Source organism: Adiantum capillus-veneris, chromosome 19 (genome assembly GCF_014529385.1).
Source record: "Adiantum capillus-veneris isolate H3 chromosome 19, ASM1452938v2, whole genome shotgun sequence".
Classification (NCBI taxonomy): Eukaryota; Viridiplantae; Streptophyta; class Polypodiopsida; order Polypodiales; family Pteridaceae; genus Adiantum; species Adiantum capillus-veneris.
In genome coordinates, this window is record NC_140949.1 from 78,320,671 (window position 1) to 78,336,299 (window position 15,629).

Below are 15,629 nucleotides of genomic sequence, written 5' to 3' on the forward strand. Positions count from 1 at the left end.
ACAAAACCTCGCATCCCACAATCCTCCCTTATGTGGGTTTTGGTTGCATATTACTCACACAATCCTCCCCTCAAAACACACTAGGGTGAGGCACACAATTCACAAGCCTCCCCTTGAACACAAAGTTACCTCCCCTAGACATACAGGGTGTAGGTATAGAAAACATCAGGGTGTAGGCACACACAAGCCTTCCCTTTCACACATAGAGGGTAAGGTACAATTGAGAGAATGCTCACAGTACATCATCATAAACCAAGTCAATATTGTTGTCGTTATCTTCGTCAGAATTTCCAGAGGTGGCAAGGTTGATTTTTGCGTTTGTTTGATCTTTGAAATGCTCTTTGTGATTGTTAACTTGTGAAGATTTATTGTTGAGTTTGCAATACTTTGTAGCATGGTTGTTTTTGCCACTGATTTGTCCTGCCACAATGTGTGCACTTTAAGTTGCTTTTGTGATTGCGGTTGGATGAGACCACATAAGCACCACTTGTCTGTTGTCAACTGCCTTTGAGTTTCTTTTCGTGCTCTTGAAGAGAGTTTATCATATCTTCAATTTTGGGGATTGGGTCTTTCTCTTTAAGTATTGTTACAATTTGCCCAAAATCTGCATCTGGTACTGCTTTGAGAAGCACAACAATTTGGTCTTTATTATCTACATGGCATTTTATATATGTCAACTGTGTGCAAATACTTTTAGGCCTATTGACTAGAGATGACACATCTTCTCCAGGCTCCATAAGCAATCCATAAAAGTTGAATTTTTAATGCAATTTTGGAATGCTTGGCAATAGCACCAAAATGCTGCTCTATAGTTATCCATGCATCATGTGCAATGGTGCAATTATCTAAATAATGCACAAAGTTGTCGTCAAGTGAAGTGAGTAAAATGCCAAGAGCTTGCTCGTCCTTAGTTGCAAATTGTGCTAAGCTTTGTTGTGTTTCGATTCTGTCATCATCACTTACTGGCTTAATGACATACCATAATTGCTTTCGCATTAAGTAGCCCTTGGTTTTTGCTTGCCACGTGTGGAAGCCATGGCCATTGATGTTTTTATCTCCCCCCATCATGTTGCACCCTTAATTGTGCGTAGGTGTTGACATATGTACGACACATACATGCTCATTGTCAACCTTGGTGTATTCAACACCTCGTCGACACATGTATTGCCTGCGTGTGAACCCTGTCCCAATGACATAGTGGTAGCTTCGCACGCTGCCATTGCTTTGAGTCACTAACTTTCCAATGACAAAATGGTAGGCATACATTTTGTCACTGTCTTATAGTACACATTGGGCCCAGTAACACTTTCGAGCATACCCAAACCGACAGTTTAAGAATGCAGTTACACATGTACCCTTTAATAGAAGCAATTACTGTATCCTTGACAAACTGACAAGAAATACTCACTTCTATAGCACTAACCAAACTTTTGGACATTCCATAAGAGCAATTGCCAAACTGACAACCTGTACAGCTCTAACATTCATGTAACAGGTATTTCATTTGAGCTCACTTTAAATACCATGTACATCATTTCTTTCAGAAGCCATTGTCACACTGACAATCCATGTAGCTTTGAAACTCAAGGGGTCGAGGTAGGTTGCAAATCGAAGGCTTCAAGCTAAAGTGATAACACAGCTGGTGACTCTACAAGTTCACCTTCTTCCATCCACTTAGCATCCATTGGTGGATAGTTTCTGAACTTTACCAAGTAACGCCTAGCAACCTTGCCTTTCACTTTTCTTTCTTTATGTGCCAAAATCTGTTCCGGGACCAAGATCTCGTCAAGTTCCTCGACTTCCGGCTGATCTTTAGCTGGCATATCTTCTGGCACATCACCCACATAGGGTCTGAGAAGACTCACATGAAACGCATTGTGAATCTTCCAACTGTCAGGCAATTTCAGCCTATATGCAACATCACTGATTATGTCGCACACTTGAAAAGGCCCATAGTAATGCATGCTGAGCTTCGGAAACAGTCTTTCCTTGCCCTTCATCTTCTTTAACCTTGCCTTTTCAAAGCGTAGAACCACCCAATCACCAAGTGAAAATATCACTTCATGACGGTGACGATAAGCTGCTTTCTTTTGCTTTGCCTGAGTCTTTTCTAAGGCCACTTTGACCTTCTTGTACATTTCATCCATGTCCCGAACATACTTATCTGCTTCAAATATCTTGTCCTTTGTATGCAGTATGGGAGGAACTTTCTTGCCACCTTCAACTATCTCAAAAGGTGCCTTGCCAGTTGATGAATGCACTGTATTATTGTATGCATACTCCACCAATGGCAAATACTGCTTCCACTTTCCTTTATGCTCTGACACGTAGCACTTTAGCAGATCTAGGACAATAGAATTTGCCTCTTCTGACTGCCCATCTGTTTGAGGATGAAATGACGAAGAGAATTTGAGCGTGGTGTCCATATTCTCAAACAAGCCTCTCCAGAACAAACTTGTCATGCGTGGATCACGGTCGCTAACAATCGACTGTGGCATGCCATGATACTTGAAAATATTGCTCATAAACAAGCGTGCCATCTGATCTGGCTTTATCTTCTTTCTGACAGGAATAAAATGAGCTTGTTTGTTGAATCTGCAAATGATGGTCCAAATACCATCGTTTCCTGACTGCGTTCTCGGAAGATCAAAGATAAAATCCATAGCAATACTTTCCCATGGTTTATCTGGAATAGGTAGTGGTTGCAATAACCCTGGTGCCTTTTACCTGTCAAACTTGACCTTCTGGTAGATTAGGCATTCTCGCACAACGGCATCCACATCTCTTCTCAATGGAGGCCTGTAGAAGAATGTCTCAACCGCTTTAATTGTAGCATCGATACCATGATGCCCTGCATACGGTGGGACATGACTCTCTTCCATAACTTTGTGTCGCAATGGCTTTGTGACACACAATCTGCCATGCATCATCATGAACCCATCTTTGAGAAGATAGTGTTCATGACGTTGGCCATCCATTAGCTGCTCGAAGACCCTTGCAAAATCTTCATCATTTGCATACTGTTCCCTCATATCATTAAGTTCATGATGATAAGGAATTGACACAGTTGAAATTTGTGGCTTCCTTGACAAGGCATCAGCCACAATGTTCTTCTTGCCTTCCACATGCACAATCTGAAAATGGAACATTGACAAGATATTTGCCCATCTCATATGCTTCTCAGATAACTTTGCCTATGTCAAGAAGTATCGCAAGGTTTGATGGTCCGTTTGGACAACAAAGTCTGCACCTAGCAGGTAGTGTTTCCAACTTAGGAGCACATGAATCACGGCCTGCAGTTCTTTTTCATAGACTTGCATAGTCTTTTCTGGCCCTTGCAAGATTCTACTCTCATAGGCTACTACCCTGCCATCTTGCATTAGCACTGTACCAATGCTACTACCGCTTGTAGTCATCCAGATTCTTGCAAGTGGCAGCATTAAGCTGGTGCCATTCTGTCATGACATCTGCTTCAAAGTCATCAGATAACCATGCCGTTGCAAAAATCTGCTTGAAGTAAATCCATGTGGACGGAGCTTGCCCTTGAAGCAATAAAGTTGTCCACCATTGTCCCGCATTCCCTGTCAAGAAAGTGGCTGTCTTGTGGACCTTTGAAGCCTCTATAAAGTTTCCCCCTGCATAGGCCTTGTTAAACTGCTGGAGGAATGAGAGAGCCTTCTTCTTGTCATCAAACCCTGTAAAGGTCGTGAATGTCACACCTTTGCCACCTTCTTTGTACGGAGTTGGCCTCTCCAGCGGCGTTAAGTTGTCATATGGAAGTGACTGAAACATGGGAACACTGTTAGGGTTCATTTGTGTTCCCTGACCGCAATTAAGTTGACCTGGAAATGCCTTATTTGGCTGCTGATTTGTAATTCCAGCCATACCAAAATTTGCCGGTGGCATCCCAAATTGGCCCTGAATGCTTTGAAACCCTGGTAGCATGCCCGTGACACCATACATGTGGTTAGGCATCATTGTTTGAGCACCCCCGAACACTGTTCCTGGCGTGTAAAACCAATTTCCAGGTGCATGACCAGCCATGCTCTGGAATATCGATCCACCTCCAAAATAGCCAGGGTGTACTGAAGGTGGTGGGAAGACTTGTTGCATAGCTAAAAACCTCCGGTTCTGCATTACTTGTGTGAACATAGCCACAACAGTAGCCAACTGGGTCTTGAATATATCATCATCCGTCTGTGGTGGTCTTGAAGACTCACCCACTTCATGTGTCTGTTGACCCTGTGAAGAGGAAACCTCTTCAGTCACATCATACGGTCTGTCAGCCATAATTGCAATTCCCTGTGTCTGGTCTATGATCCCCTGTGTCTTCAAGCCCAACCTGACCAAGGCTCACTTCTATGGGAAAAAGTGATTTAATCCCGACGATGGAACCATGAAACCGGCCTGTACTTTCAAAAAGGGCGGTAGACCTTAGACTTAAACCTTATTTGCTTTCACCCATTTAATTTGTCGCCCACTTTACCTGTTCTTTCAAGACACAACAAAGGGGAAAGGGATACAGGTTACTAGATTGCACCTGTATGAGAAGACCGACACCAGATTGGCCCCTAACTTAGGCGCCCCTTTCGGTATTTCTTTATTGTTTAAAAGAGGGAATAAATGCTGTGGTTCCCTACAAGCTGCCCCGCACAAGCTTGGCTGAATTTCAACTGTTCCGGCCCGATTTCGGCAGCATAACTGGACTAGGACCCTTCACAGTCAGTATTCCCACGCATTGAATGACTGTCCCGAGGCATACGAGCACTTTGCTAAACCTGGCGAGAATCTGCAGCACGCTGAATTCTCTGTTTTCAGCCCCGAAAATGCGCTGGATCACCTGTACAGCGGTCCCCTCGCGTCCCCGAACCTCTTGGGGGTATTAGGGTTCGTTTAGGGCCAAAACCCTAAACCTGCAAAAATACACAGCAGGCTGTAATTTACTGTTTTGGGCTCCGTTTCGCGTGCCGATCGCATCCGTAGCAAGCCGTCGAGCTCCCGCACCTGTAGGGCTACTTGCCCTTTGAATCGGACGAGATTTCTGACGTGAAACCTCTCCGAATTCACCTGTACCTGTGGGGGATTAGCCGCTAGCTAATCCAGTATCTGTGCAAGAGGCTCTTGCCTTGGCAACCGTGCATGAACCCACACAACTGTACATTGGTCAATTGAAAAGCCCACTAGAGGGGCATAACATACTGCCATAGAGGAGAGAGAGGGTAGTGCGTAACGTGCAGGGCATCACGCCTGGCACCGCACTGCACATAGGAGGGAAAGGAAGCACTCCATAGCTCTTAACCTGTGACAGGAACTTGCAAAATGAGCCTCCCAACTATAAATTCAGCGCCACTTCTTGTTGCATGAGGAAAGTGCACAGAAATGTGCCACTTGGCGCATTTACAAGCTATTTCCCGTTTCGGGGTTGCCGCCTAAAGATCTCCCGACCGGTTGCCCGGTTGACTTCACTGCAAAGTAATAAAATGTTCCCCTTGTCATTCCGGAGGTAATGACGCGAACACATTTTCAGGTCTCAAAATAGCAGTTCCCTAAATTTTAGGAGATGCTGCCATTGATCCCCTTTGTACACTGCAGCCACACCCAGAATTGAAATGTAGCCTCTGTAGCAAAGGATTCCACTTTGGCTAGTCAATGACCCCACTTTGGCTAACTATAGTCCTTGTCCAACCTTAGTGCTCTCTTGCCCTCAGGCCTAGACTTCCTCTGGACAGTTCCACACTAGCTATGCAATGCAGGGCAGTTAGATTTCCCGAGGGGTGTTTCCAAAAAGTGAAAGTAAATAAATAATAAGAAAGAAATCAACAAAAAGGATAGATAGTAGTCACACGCTGGTGACAGCTGTACTGAGGTCAAGCCTTGATATTGCAAATTGAGAGCTTACCGTAGGAGACAGCTGGAAAGGGTGCTATTCTCACTTGACCTTTTTAAATGAAGTTCAATCAACCATGCTTTGTCCACTTTCGAAAATGGCTTCGAAAAAGTTGTGGCCTCAAGAGGAAGCTCCCACCAAATTAGTCTTTATAGCCACACACACACAAGTGAGCACAATTTTAATATTTTGCAATTAAGAACTTGAGGGCTTAAAATTATGCACAATGAGCATGCAGAGTTGAGTAATGAAAGTGAGCTCTCAAATTTGCAATAGAACCAAGTTAAAAGGTACACAAATTATTAAAAATAATATAATTAGTGATACTAATGACATGCGAAGTAGTGGCACTGACAGTACATATCCCATTACTAAAGGACTTGAAAAGAGAAAGGTTAACGATGTAATTGACACGATGATATGATTAATATGCAATGCAAAGGGGTATTGAATTAGCAATTACAATGGCTAAGGGAAAGAGGGCCACCACAATTGAGCATAGTGAGGATGCTTAGGATCTAAAATAGATTATCTAGTAATAGCTCTGATACCAGTTGTAGGGTTAAGGAGGATGTGTTAGTGTGCCATTCATGGCATAAGCATGCTTGGAGAGGTTCGTGTAGAGCGTGAGAGAGAAACTATTGCACAATACAATATAGAGTATAATTGCAAATGATAAAGCTTACAATTATTCAACAGAATGTGCCTCTATATAGGCTTATACAAATAGATAGCCTTTTGACACATGAGCACAAGAGGTGGCTGCCTATGCACAAATACAAGTGGTGGTGCTTTACACAAAGGTTGTAAGAGATTCTTCACATGGCTTGACACATGAGGTGGAAGGGGTTGTTCACACAAGAGATGCAACAAAACTTCGCATCCCAACAGTCCATACAATTTGCCACGTCATCAGTCTGCCGCTGTGTGTGTGTGTGTGTGTGTCCTGGTAGTATTGCCACGTCATCAATTTGTGACATAGCACTCATTTGTTGGGGGTGCGCCTGTTTGCTTTGGAGATTTGGAGTTTGATGTTTGAGATCCTTTGGTGGAGTTCTTGGCTGCTTTTCTCTTCCACTCCTTATGATCTTTTGATATAGGGCTGCTTTTTGGTGGGGGTGGGCTTGTTGGCTTTGGAGATTTGGAGTTTGATGTTGGAGATCCTTTGGTGGGCCGCTTGTGATTGCCAACACTATGAGTGGCCTACTTCTGCTACAACTCTCTTCCAGTCTTCCCGTGCTCCCCCCTCTCTAGCTCTCCTTGGTTTTATTCCTTGTATGACTGTGGCTTTTTCCCTTTGCTTTTGTAATCTTGTTATATCCTAGGGGGGCCTTTTACTACCAGCATGTTTATTTGTGATGCCTACGGGCTCTTGTAATAAATACTAAGGGTTCAAGCCCTACTCTGAGAGAGAGAGAGAGAGAGAGAGAGAGAGAGAGAGATTTTGTGTCTTTGTAGGTTTAAGACTTCTTATAAATTTCTTTATGATGAAGAACTTCCAGCCGAGAAAAAGGTAATCTTTCAAGGAGTTCTGATCTCAAATTTGGCACATCATTGCATTTTTTTTGAAGTTTTTGGTTGGTTACTTAACATATGCTTTGCATTTATCTTGATTCAGTCTGACAATATATCTCATTCACTTTTTAATGCTAGCAGCGGCAACAAGAGCTTTTACGAAAAGAAAAGTCTAGTGAAGCTATCACAAACATTCAAAAGCACATAAACTGGATTGTGAGTATTACCTTCTGATTCATCTTTGCGTTGTCGCAAAGTATGATTTTTGCACCATTAAGTAGCTTTTGTCTCCATGGCTTATGAAATGCTGAGTTTGATGTCAGTCCAACCTCCCACCCCCATCCAGCCCGACACACACAAAAAAAGAAGAAAGAAAAAGATATCTTTCCCTTTTCGTCCCCTTGTCACGCTTTATCATGCCTTTGCTACCATTCAGAGTGCAGGGTGTTTGCACCACCTCCTCTACCATCACTGCGTCTCAGCCTACCCTTAGCTTTGTTCTACGGAGATACCATTAGCTATGTTCTATGAAGAACTTAAACATCCACATAATTCATCCGCCTGCGTACATTTAGAGATCTTTCTGTCCATTATTACAAACTCCAAGAATTTCTCTCCATTTTTGGAGTGGCTAGTTGAAGGCCTTAAACCCTACATAGCTTATTAGACAAGAGCCATTGATCAAGAGAAAAGGGGAGAGCACCAGCAGGAGCAGTTTGGGGAGTGTATAGAGGTGTGGAAGCAGCCAGCCAAACATGCCTTTTAATTCAAAGGCTGCGTTCTTTTTAGATTCTCTCGCCTTTGCTTCCTTATAAGCCACTTTTTCAAAGCCCTTACTAGCCCCCATTCTCACGCTCAAAAGTATCCCACTTTAAACCCCTTCAAATTGGAGCTCTTTCTTACTTCACGTCGACCTCGAGACGGCTTTCCCTTATTCAAACGCCAGCAACAAGCTTACTTGAGACAACTATGCTTATTGGAAATCGATTATGCGGTTGTGGGACATTGTTGCCTGCTTGGAAACAAGACCTGTGTGGCCCCGACAACAATAGGTCGACTTGACTTCAAGATGACGAGTCTCTTCAAATTGGGATGCGAGTAATGCGAAGCCCATGTTAGCCATTGTTCAGGCCCTCAAAAAGGAAATCTCTCCCGAGTCTCGTTGTACAGACTTTGCAAATTGCTAGTGAAATATGGTCAAAGCTTGGAGATATGTTTGATTAAAACTCTAGGATGCGAGCAATCACCCTTCTTAGGTAGTTATTTTGTAAGGTGCAGTGGAAGTGAATGTTGAACTTTGCTCAAGATGAGTGCTCCGAACTGTGCTCGAGGATTCCTTTTACTTACGGAAGAAAGAGCCTTCCGTCCCTTTAGTGAGAGAGTGCAAATGATCACAAACAAAGTGGTAAACACGGTGAATGAAGGTGCTGAGACTGAGAGATAGAGAGAGAAGAATATGACACCAGAATGTTGTCAAACCCTCCTCCAAGGGCCCCACTCTCTATGGCGAAAGAGGTCTATGCTATTGATTGCACAAATCTGGTACAATGGTCTAGATGCAATGGACTTGCCGACGATGTCGACGACGACGAGACGGGCTGAAATCTGAAAACGCTAAGGGCTGAAATCTGCAAATCTTGTATCTGCTGTATTTTGACTCTATGTCGGTGACGACGACGGTGATGACGACGCGACGACGATGCGCTGAAAACGCAGATGCTGAAATCTGCGAATAGTGGGCTGAATCTGCAAACGTTGGCTGATCTGACCGTGCGGCGAGGATCTGCTGCGGGCAGGTGAGATCTGCGAGGTTTGGGGGTTGCGGTACGGATCCTAACTTCTGAAAATGCAAAATGCTGATGTAGAAAGTGGTTCTGTCACCAAGGAATTGCAAAACACTAGGCTGATTTGTTATTCCAAAAACGCTAGGGCTGATGTTGATATCTACTGCAAAACCTTAGAGAATCTGCTGTCGCCAGGTTGATCTGCAACTTGCAAAACACTGGGGCTGATCTGCAAATACTGAAAATACTAGGCTGTTCTTGATGGCTGAAAACGCTAGGTTGTTCCGCCGGGGGTCTTGCTGAGAAGGTGCATTGCCAGACACTTGGTCCCTGCTGCCTCTTCTGCTAGAAAGTGCTAGCGCTAGCTTTTCTTATATATTGCTTTGCTGCCTCTTCTGCCAGAAAGTGCTAGCGCTAGCTTTTCTTATATATTGCCTTAGTCAATTTGCCCTACCTAGTTTCCCAACAAAGTCAATAATAATAAGTGAAAAATGGCTAAAATAGGTTTTGTGCACTATAAAATGCTCATGATGGATTCTGACTGTAATTTGATGATCATGCTGTGTGCAACCAAAGGAAATGCAACTACTCTAAGTGCCTGGACATGCACGGCCTGCGAACAGACTCACAAAGGTGCCAGAACACTTCCTAAGTTGACCTTAACCTTGGACATGAAGTAGCTTGTCCACATGCATATAGGGTTGGATGTGCAGGTGACATCTTCTCCTTTTTAAAGTGAGGTACTGGTACGGATCTGCATGGCTTCCTTGTAGGCTGCCAACAATTCGGGGGATAATCTTTGAAAAACTCTCCATTAGCCAAACTGCTTCGTGGCTTCCTCGATCCTTGAACTTCAAAAAGTACTGTCCGATTTGTTTCTTTGAACCATGGTGAAACCGATGCAACAACACTTGCTCCGGCTCCATGACTTCAGCTTCATCGATGATCTCCGGTTTTTCTTCTTGTGAAATGTCCTTCGGAGGTGTTCCCTGAAACACTTTCAACCAAGAAACATGGAATACGTCGTGCATTGACCATGAGTTAGGCACTTGCAATTTTATTGAAACCTCATTTATCTTTTCAATGACAGGAAATGGACCATACATTCTGAAAGATAACTTTTGACACTTCTTTCCAACTTGCTTAAGACATTGCTTCATGATTCTTAAATAAACCCAATCCCCTTCCTTGATGGAAACATCCTGACGATGCTTGTTAGCCTGTCGTGAGTAAGACTCTTGAGCCTTGCTTAGCCGAAGCTTCACACTCTCAGAAAGCTCATGCAACGACTGACTTTCAGCATTGGCATCAGGCATTTGGCTGACCGAGCGAGTCAAAAGTGACCGGAGTGGAGCGGACGGCCAAAAGTTACCTCATACGGAGTTCGACCAATGGCAGAGAAAAAAGTCATTCAAAATAGCTTGAACCAATGGGAGATAGAGCTCACAATGAGACTGCTGATCATGCACATATGACTTTAAAACATCAAAAGCCAACTGATTGTAAATCTCTATCTGACCATCTGATTGTGGATGAAAAGCCGATGAAAACTTAAACTTAGTGCCAAAATTTTCAAAGAGTGCGCGCCAAAAATTGGACATGAACTTAACATCCTTATCTGAAACAATCGATTTTGGCAAACTACAGAGGGGGTACTAATGCTTTATGAACAATCGTGCTACATCTTGTGCGGTGACTGTGGCCTTACAAGGAATCAACATACAAAACTTGCTGAAACGATCAACAATGGTCAAACATTGAGTGTTCCTTGAATGCAAACTAGGTGGAAGTTTAGTCACAAAATCCATGGAAATATCCTAAAAAGGTTCATCGGAAATAGGCAGCGGAAGCAAGAGGCCTTGCTGCTTACCCCGAGGAGCTTTTACCTTTTGACAAATAGTGCACTGTGTGACATAACGAAACACATCTTTTCGCATTTTAGGCCAATAAACAAATCTTTCTATTTTTTCAAGAATCCTGTACCCACCCATGAGAGAGTCATGTGCATTGTGCAATATAGTTGTCCTGAGAGAGAGTAACACACATAGACGGTGACGAAAATATAAAAAACCATTACGAATGAGATAGTTGCTTGGCCCTTGGGAAGCAAGAGCCTGCAACCATTGCTTACCAAACTCGGAATCCACATACTGGTTCTTCATGCTGTCGAAACACACACCCTGAAGAGAAACTGTGTATCGTGACTCAAGAGCCAAGATTTGTCCTTTGCGACCTAACGCATCTGCAGCAGGATTAGCTTTTCCAGGCACATACTCAATCAAACCTCCAAATTGCTCAAAAAATTGTGATCATCGTGCTTGGCGATCACTCCAATGTGCACTAGGCATAGACTGGAGCCACTCGAGGGCTTGGTGATCTGTGCGAACTGTGAACTTTCTACCATACAAAAATTGCTTCCAATGCTTAAGAGTGAATGACAGACAAAAGTTCTTTATCATAAACTGAATGAGCTTTCGACTATGGAAAGCAACTGGACGACCATACTGCTGAAGCACAGCGCCGATGGCGACATTGCCGCATCCGTCCATACCTCAAAGGGGTCATCCCAAGAGGCAAGTATAAGACACGGCGCTTCTGTCACCGTAACCTTGAGAGCTGCGAAAGCCTTCAATGGCTGCCTCGAGTAGATCCTCGCGCTGTCGGCGAGTCTTTACCCCTTTCAAAACATCAGTCATGGGTGCGGCAATGCGTGCAAAATTCTCTATGTGCGAATTATATGCTTGACATAAACCAAGAAAAGAACGCACATCATATGCAGTTTTGGGTAAATCCCAATTATGTACCTGTATAACCTTCACGGGGTCTAGCTTGACGCCTTCTGCAGAAATGAAATAACCCAGATAAGTAACTTGGGTGAGAAACAACTCAGATTTCTTAGCTTCAATGTATATCTGACACTCATCCAGACGGGTTAGTACCCTTTCTACATCCCTTTCATGTTGTTCCCACGATGTAGAAAAAATGAGAATATCATCAAGAAAGATGAACACACATACACCAATCATATCGCCAAAACGGCCTACCATGAGACGGCTAAATATACCCACGGCATCTGTCAATCCAAAAGGCATAACAATATACTCCCATTGCCCTCGCTCCGTGCGAAAGGCGGTCTTGTAGATGTCGCCTTTGAATACCCTTACCTGATGGTATCCACTTTTGAGATCGACCTTATTGAAAACCTTTGCCCCATTGAGCCTATCAAGGATATACTCAATGCGAGGCATCGGAAACTTGTTCTTGACGGTCATCTTGTTCAATGCTCTGTAATCAACACACAAACGAGACAAACATCTTTCTTGCGGACAAACAAAATAGGAGCAGCAAAAGGACTTACACTAGGACGTATGAATCCTTTGGCCACCAACTCCGTGAGTTGCCGCTCTAACTCTTCTTCCCGAGTCTTGTTCAAAGGGTAGGGAGCCTTACTGATAGGCCGTGCTTCCTTCGTAAGCTCGATGCGATGGTCCTCCGGCCGCTCGGGTGGGAGACGGGGTGGAAGATCATCCTGCAAAAAGAGATGCTTAAACTTGGTAAACAATGCTGAATACCTGTTTGGAGTCTGAATGTTCTATGCAACTGGAGAGGCATAAATGAATGCCGCTTGTGCTCCTCGTCGTAATTCACGCTTTACATGCACATGAGAAACGAGAGGCAAAGAATGCAGACCCTCCTCACAACGAATGATCATGAGAGAGTCACTTTTGGCATTTAATATGAGTGTATTGTCCTCCCAATCAATGAGAGGGTTATGCTCACGAAACCATCTAATGCCCAAAAGCATATCACATCCTGAGAGAGGAGACACGACAAATTTCCTATGCAAAGCAGCTTGTTGAACTGTAAACAACACATCAAGGTACTCTTGCATGATGAGAGAGTCCATACCGGGAGCAAAGCTAGATACCTCGAGAGGAGATGTCGGACTAACCTCTAGGCGGGCTCTCTCTATAAGATAGACACTAATCACATCATGCATACTGCCTGGATCAAACAATATGACAAAACGCTGACCCTTCACATGATCATAACACTTCATGAGAGACTCATCAATGTGTGTGTCAAAGACATGACAAGATTTAATTTGGTTCATTAAAGTGCTTGTGGTTGTTGCGGCGGGTGCCTTAGGTTCTTTAGGTGGGACTGTCTTAGGACAAGCCTCTTTAATGTGACCCTTGACGTGACATTGATAACAACGACCTTCCTTAGCATAAATGACTTGTTCTTCTGCCGTTATGTATCCTCCTATAATTCCTTTTGCGGCTTTTTCATCCGGGGTTAGCTTAGGTTTAGCAGGTGTTTTAGCTTTACCCTTATATTCATTTTGTGAGTTCTTTTCCGAAGGATTAGAGGAAGATTGGCTAGAAGAGTTATTGTTCTTACCATTCTAAGGGTTCTGAGAAGTCTGAGAGGTACTTTGAAACGACTTGTTCTCCTTAGGCTTTCCCTTGTTGTGCTTCATCTCTTGGGAGAGAGCAATTGCTACCGCCTTGTTGAGATCCGCGGGAGTGAAGACTTCTACATCAAACTTGATATATTCGTCCAACCCAAAAAGGAAAGCCTCTTTGCGCATGATCCGATTTGCATAATTGGGTGCCAAGCTGCAAAACACGATTAGAAAAAGACATGACTGTCATACCATTCTGCTTGCGATTGCGCCAATCTTCTTTTAACCGCGCTAGGTACTCAGGAGGCATACAGTGCGCCTTGAGCTTGTCTTGGAAGTCGGCCCAATTGAAGGAAAAGGGGCACGTCTTGTCGGCTTCCTCTAGGTGCGCGGCCAACTATGCCTCTTGCCATGCGTGGTACCAATTAATGGGATCACCGGCAAGGTACATGGCTGTCGTTAAAACCTTGCTATTCCCCGTCTTCTTAGTTGTTGCAAAATAAGCATTAAATTGATGCAACCAAGAATGAATAACGCTAGCATCCATCTTACCGTTGGTACTTACTGAATGTCAACTTCGTGGTAACGGGGTTGTTGGAGTCCGAATCTCGGCTTGTGCCACTTGATGAACCACCAACATCTTTGGCCGGCTCGGGTTTCAAGGTGAGTACCTGTAGGATCAACTCTTGCATGCGTTGGTCTCTCTGCGCCTCACGCTCTAACTCCAAGGCCGCTCGTCTGTCTTCGGCCACTACCTGTTGGGCTTTGCATGTTTGCTCACGCTCAAGCTCAATAGCTTCCTTTCTTTCTTCGGCCGCCAAGCGCGCTTGCTCATGCTCACGCTCCAAGGCTACCCTTTTCTCTTCGGTCGCCAAGCGCGCTTGCTCACGCTCACGCTCCAAGTTGCCCTTTCTTTCTTTGCGCTCGCGATCCAATTCTGCTTTTCTTTCTTCGCGCTCGCGATCCAAGATTGCCTTTCTTTCTTCGCGGTCGCGCTCCAAGGCAGCTCGTTGCGCTTCTTGTTGTAACATCATGTCCATCATCGTCGTGACCAAAGCCTCCATAGGATTTGGTGGAATCCTTGGTGTAGATGGGGAAGGGGGAGGGTCGGAAAAACCTCCTGGTGGGGAAAATTCTTCTTCGCCACTTCCATGCTCATCACCTCCATGCGAAGTATCCATTCCGCTTCGGGTGATGACCATAAACTGAAGTCTTGGGTTCTTAAGTTCACGAGGAACTTGGGTTCTTGTTGTTCTTGGGTTCTTGAGTTCTTGAGGTTCTTTCTTTAGCTTGCAATCTGTGTTAGAGAAGCATCTTCTCTTATCCGAGCTCTTCTCTTTCCTGCGGGCGCACCCCTTGGCGGCCTTGCGCTCACACCAAGGTTGCTTTTTCCCACCTCACGTCAATTGGCCGGCCGCTAAGTGCACGGTCTACTCTCAATGAGTAAAAAGAGAAACAAGGGGAGGCTGACAAGCCCTTCTTTCTTGGGTTTCCTGTCACTCTTCAAAAACACGATTAGGAATCGACACACCCAAGTGGACTTGGGTTACGTGCGACCGCAACAAGCAAAAAAACTTTCTTGTGGTTCTTTCCTTGAGTGATACAGAACACTGCCAAAGCTTTGATACAAATGTAAGGTGCAGCAGAAGTGAATGTTGAACTTTGCTCAAGATGAGTGCTCCGGACTGTGCTCAAGGGTTCCTTTTACTTACAGAAGGGAGAGCCTTCCGTTCCTTTAGTGAGAGAGTGCAAATGATCACAAACAAAGTGGTAAACACTGTGAATGAAGGTGCTGAGACTCAGAGATAGAGAGAGAAGAATATGACACCAGAATGTTGTCCAACCCTCCTCTAAGGGCCCCACTCTCTATGGCGAAAGAGGTCTATGCTATTGATTGCACAAATCTGGTACAATGGTCTAGATGCAATGGACTTGCCGACGATGAGGACGATGACGAGGGCTGAAATCTGAAAACGGTAAGGGCTGAAATCTGCAAATCTTGTATCTGACTCTATGTCTGTGACGACGGCGGTGA

The 15,629-nt window shown here is 44.3% G+C and overlaps 1 protein-coding gene across 2 annotated transcripts in view; it reads left to right on the plus strand.

The window, feature by feature from the left end:
- LOC147434278 (rRNA biogenesis RRP36-like protein) overlaps positions 1-15,629 on the plus strand; it is a 71,037-nt gene that overhangs the window by 28,428 nt on the left and 26,980 nt on the right. The window contains exons 5-6 of one of the 2 annotated variants that reach the window (XM_086490830.1): positions 7,346-7,400; positions 7,544-7,618. In XM_086490830.1, the coding sequence (XP_086346956.1) occupies positions 7,346-7,400; positions 7,544-7,618 (130 nt within the window). The remainder of the gene's footprint in view (positions 1-7,345; positions 7,401-7,543; positions 7,619-15,629) is intronic. The other variant, XM_086490832.1, reaches the window with a different exon arrangement.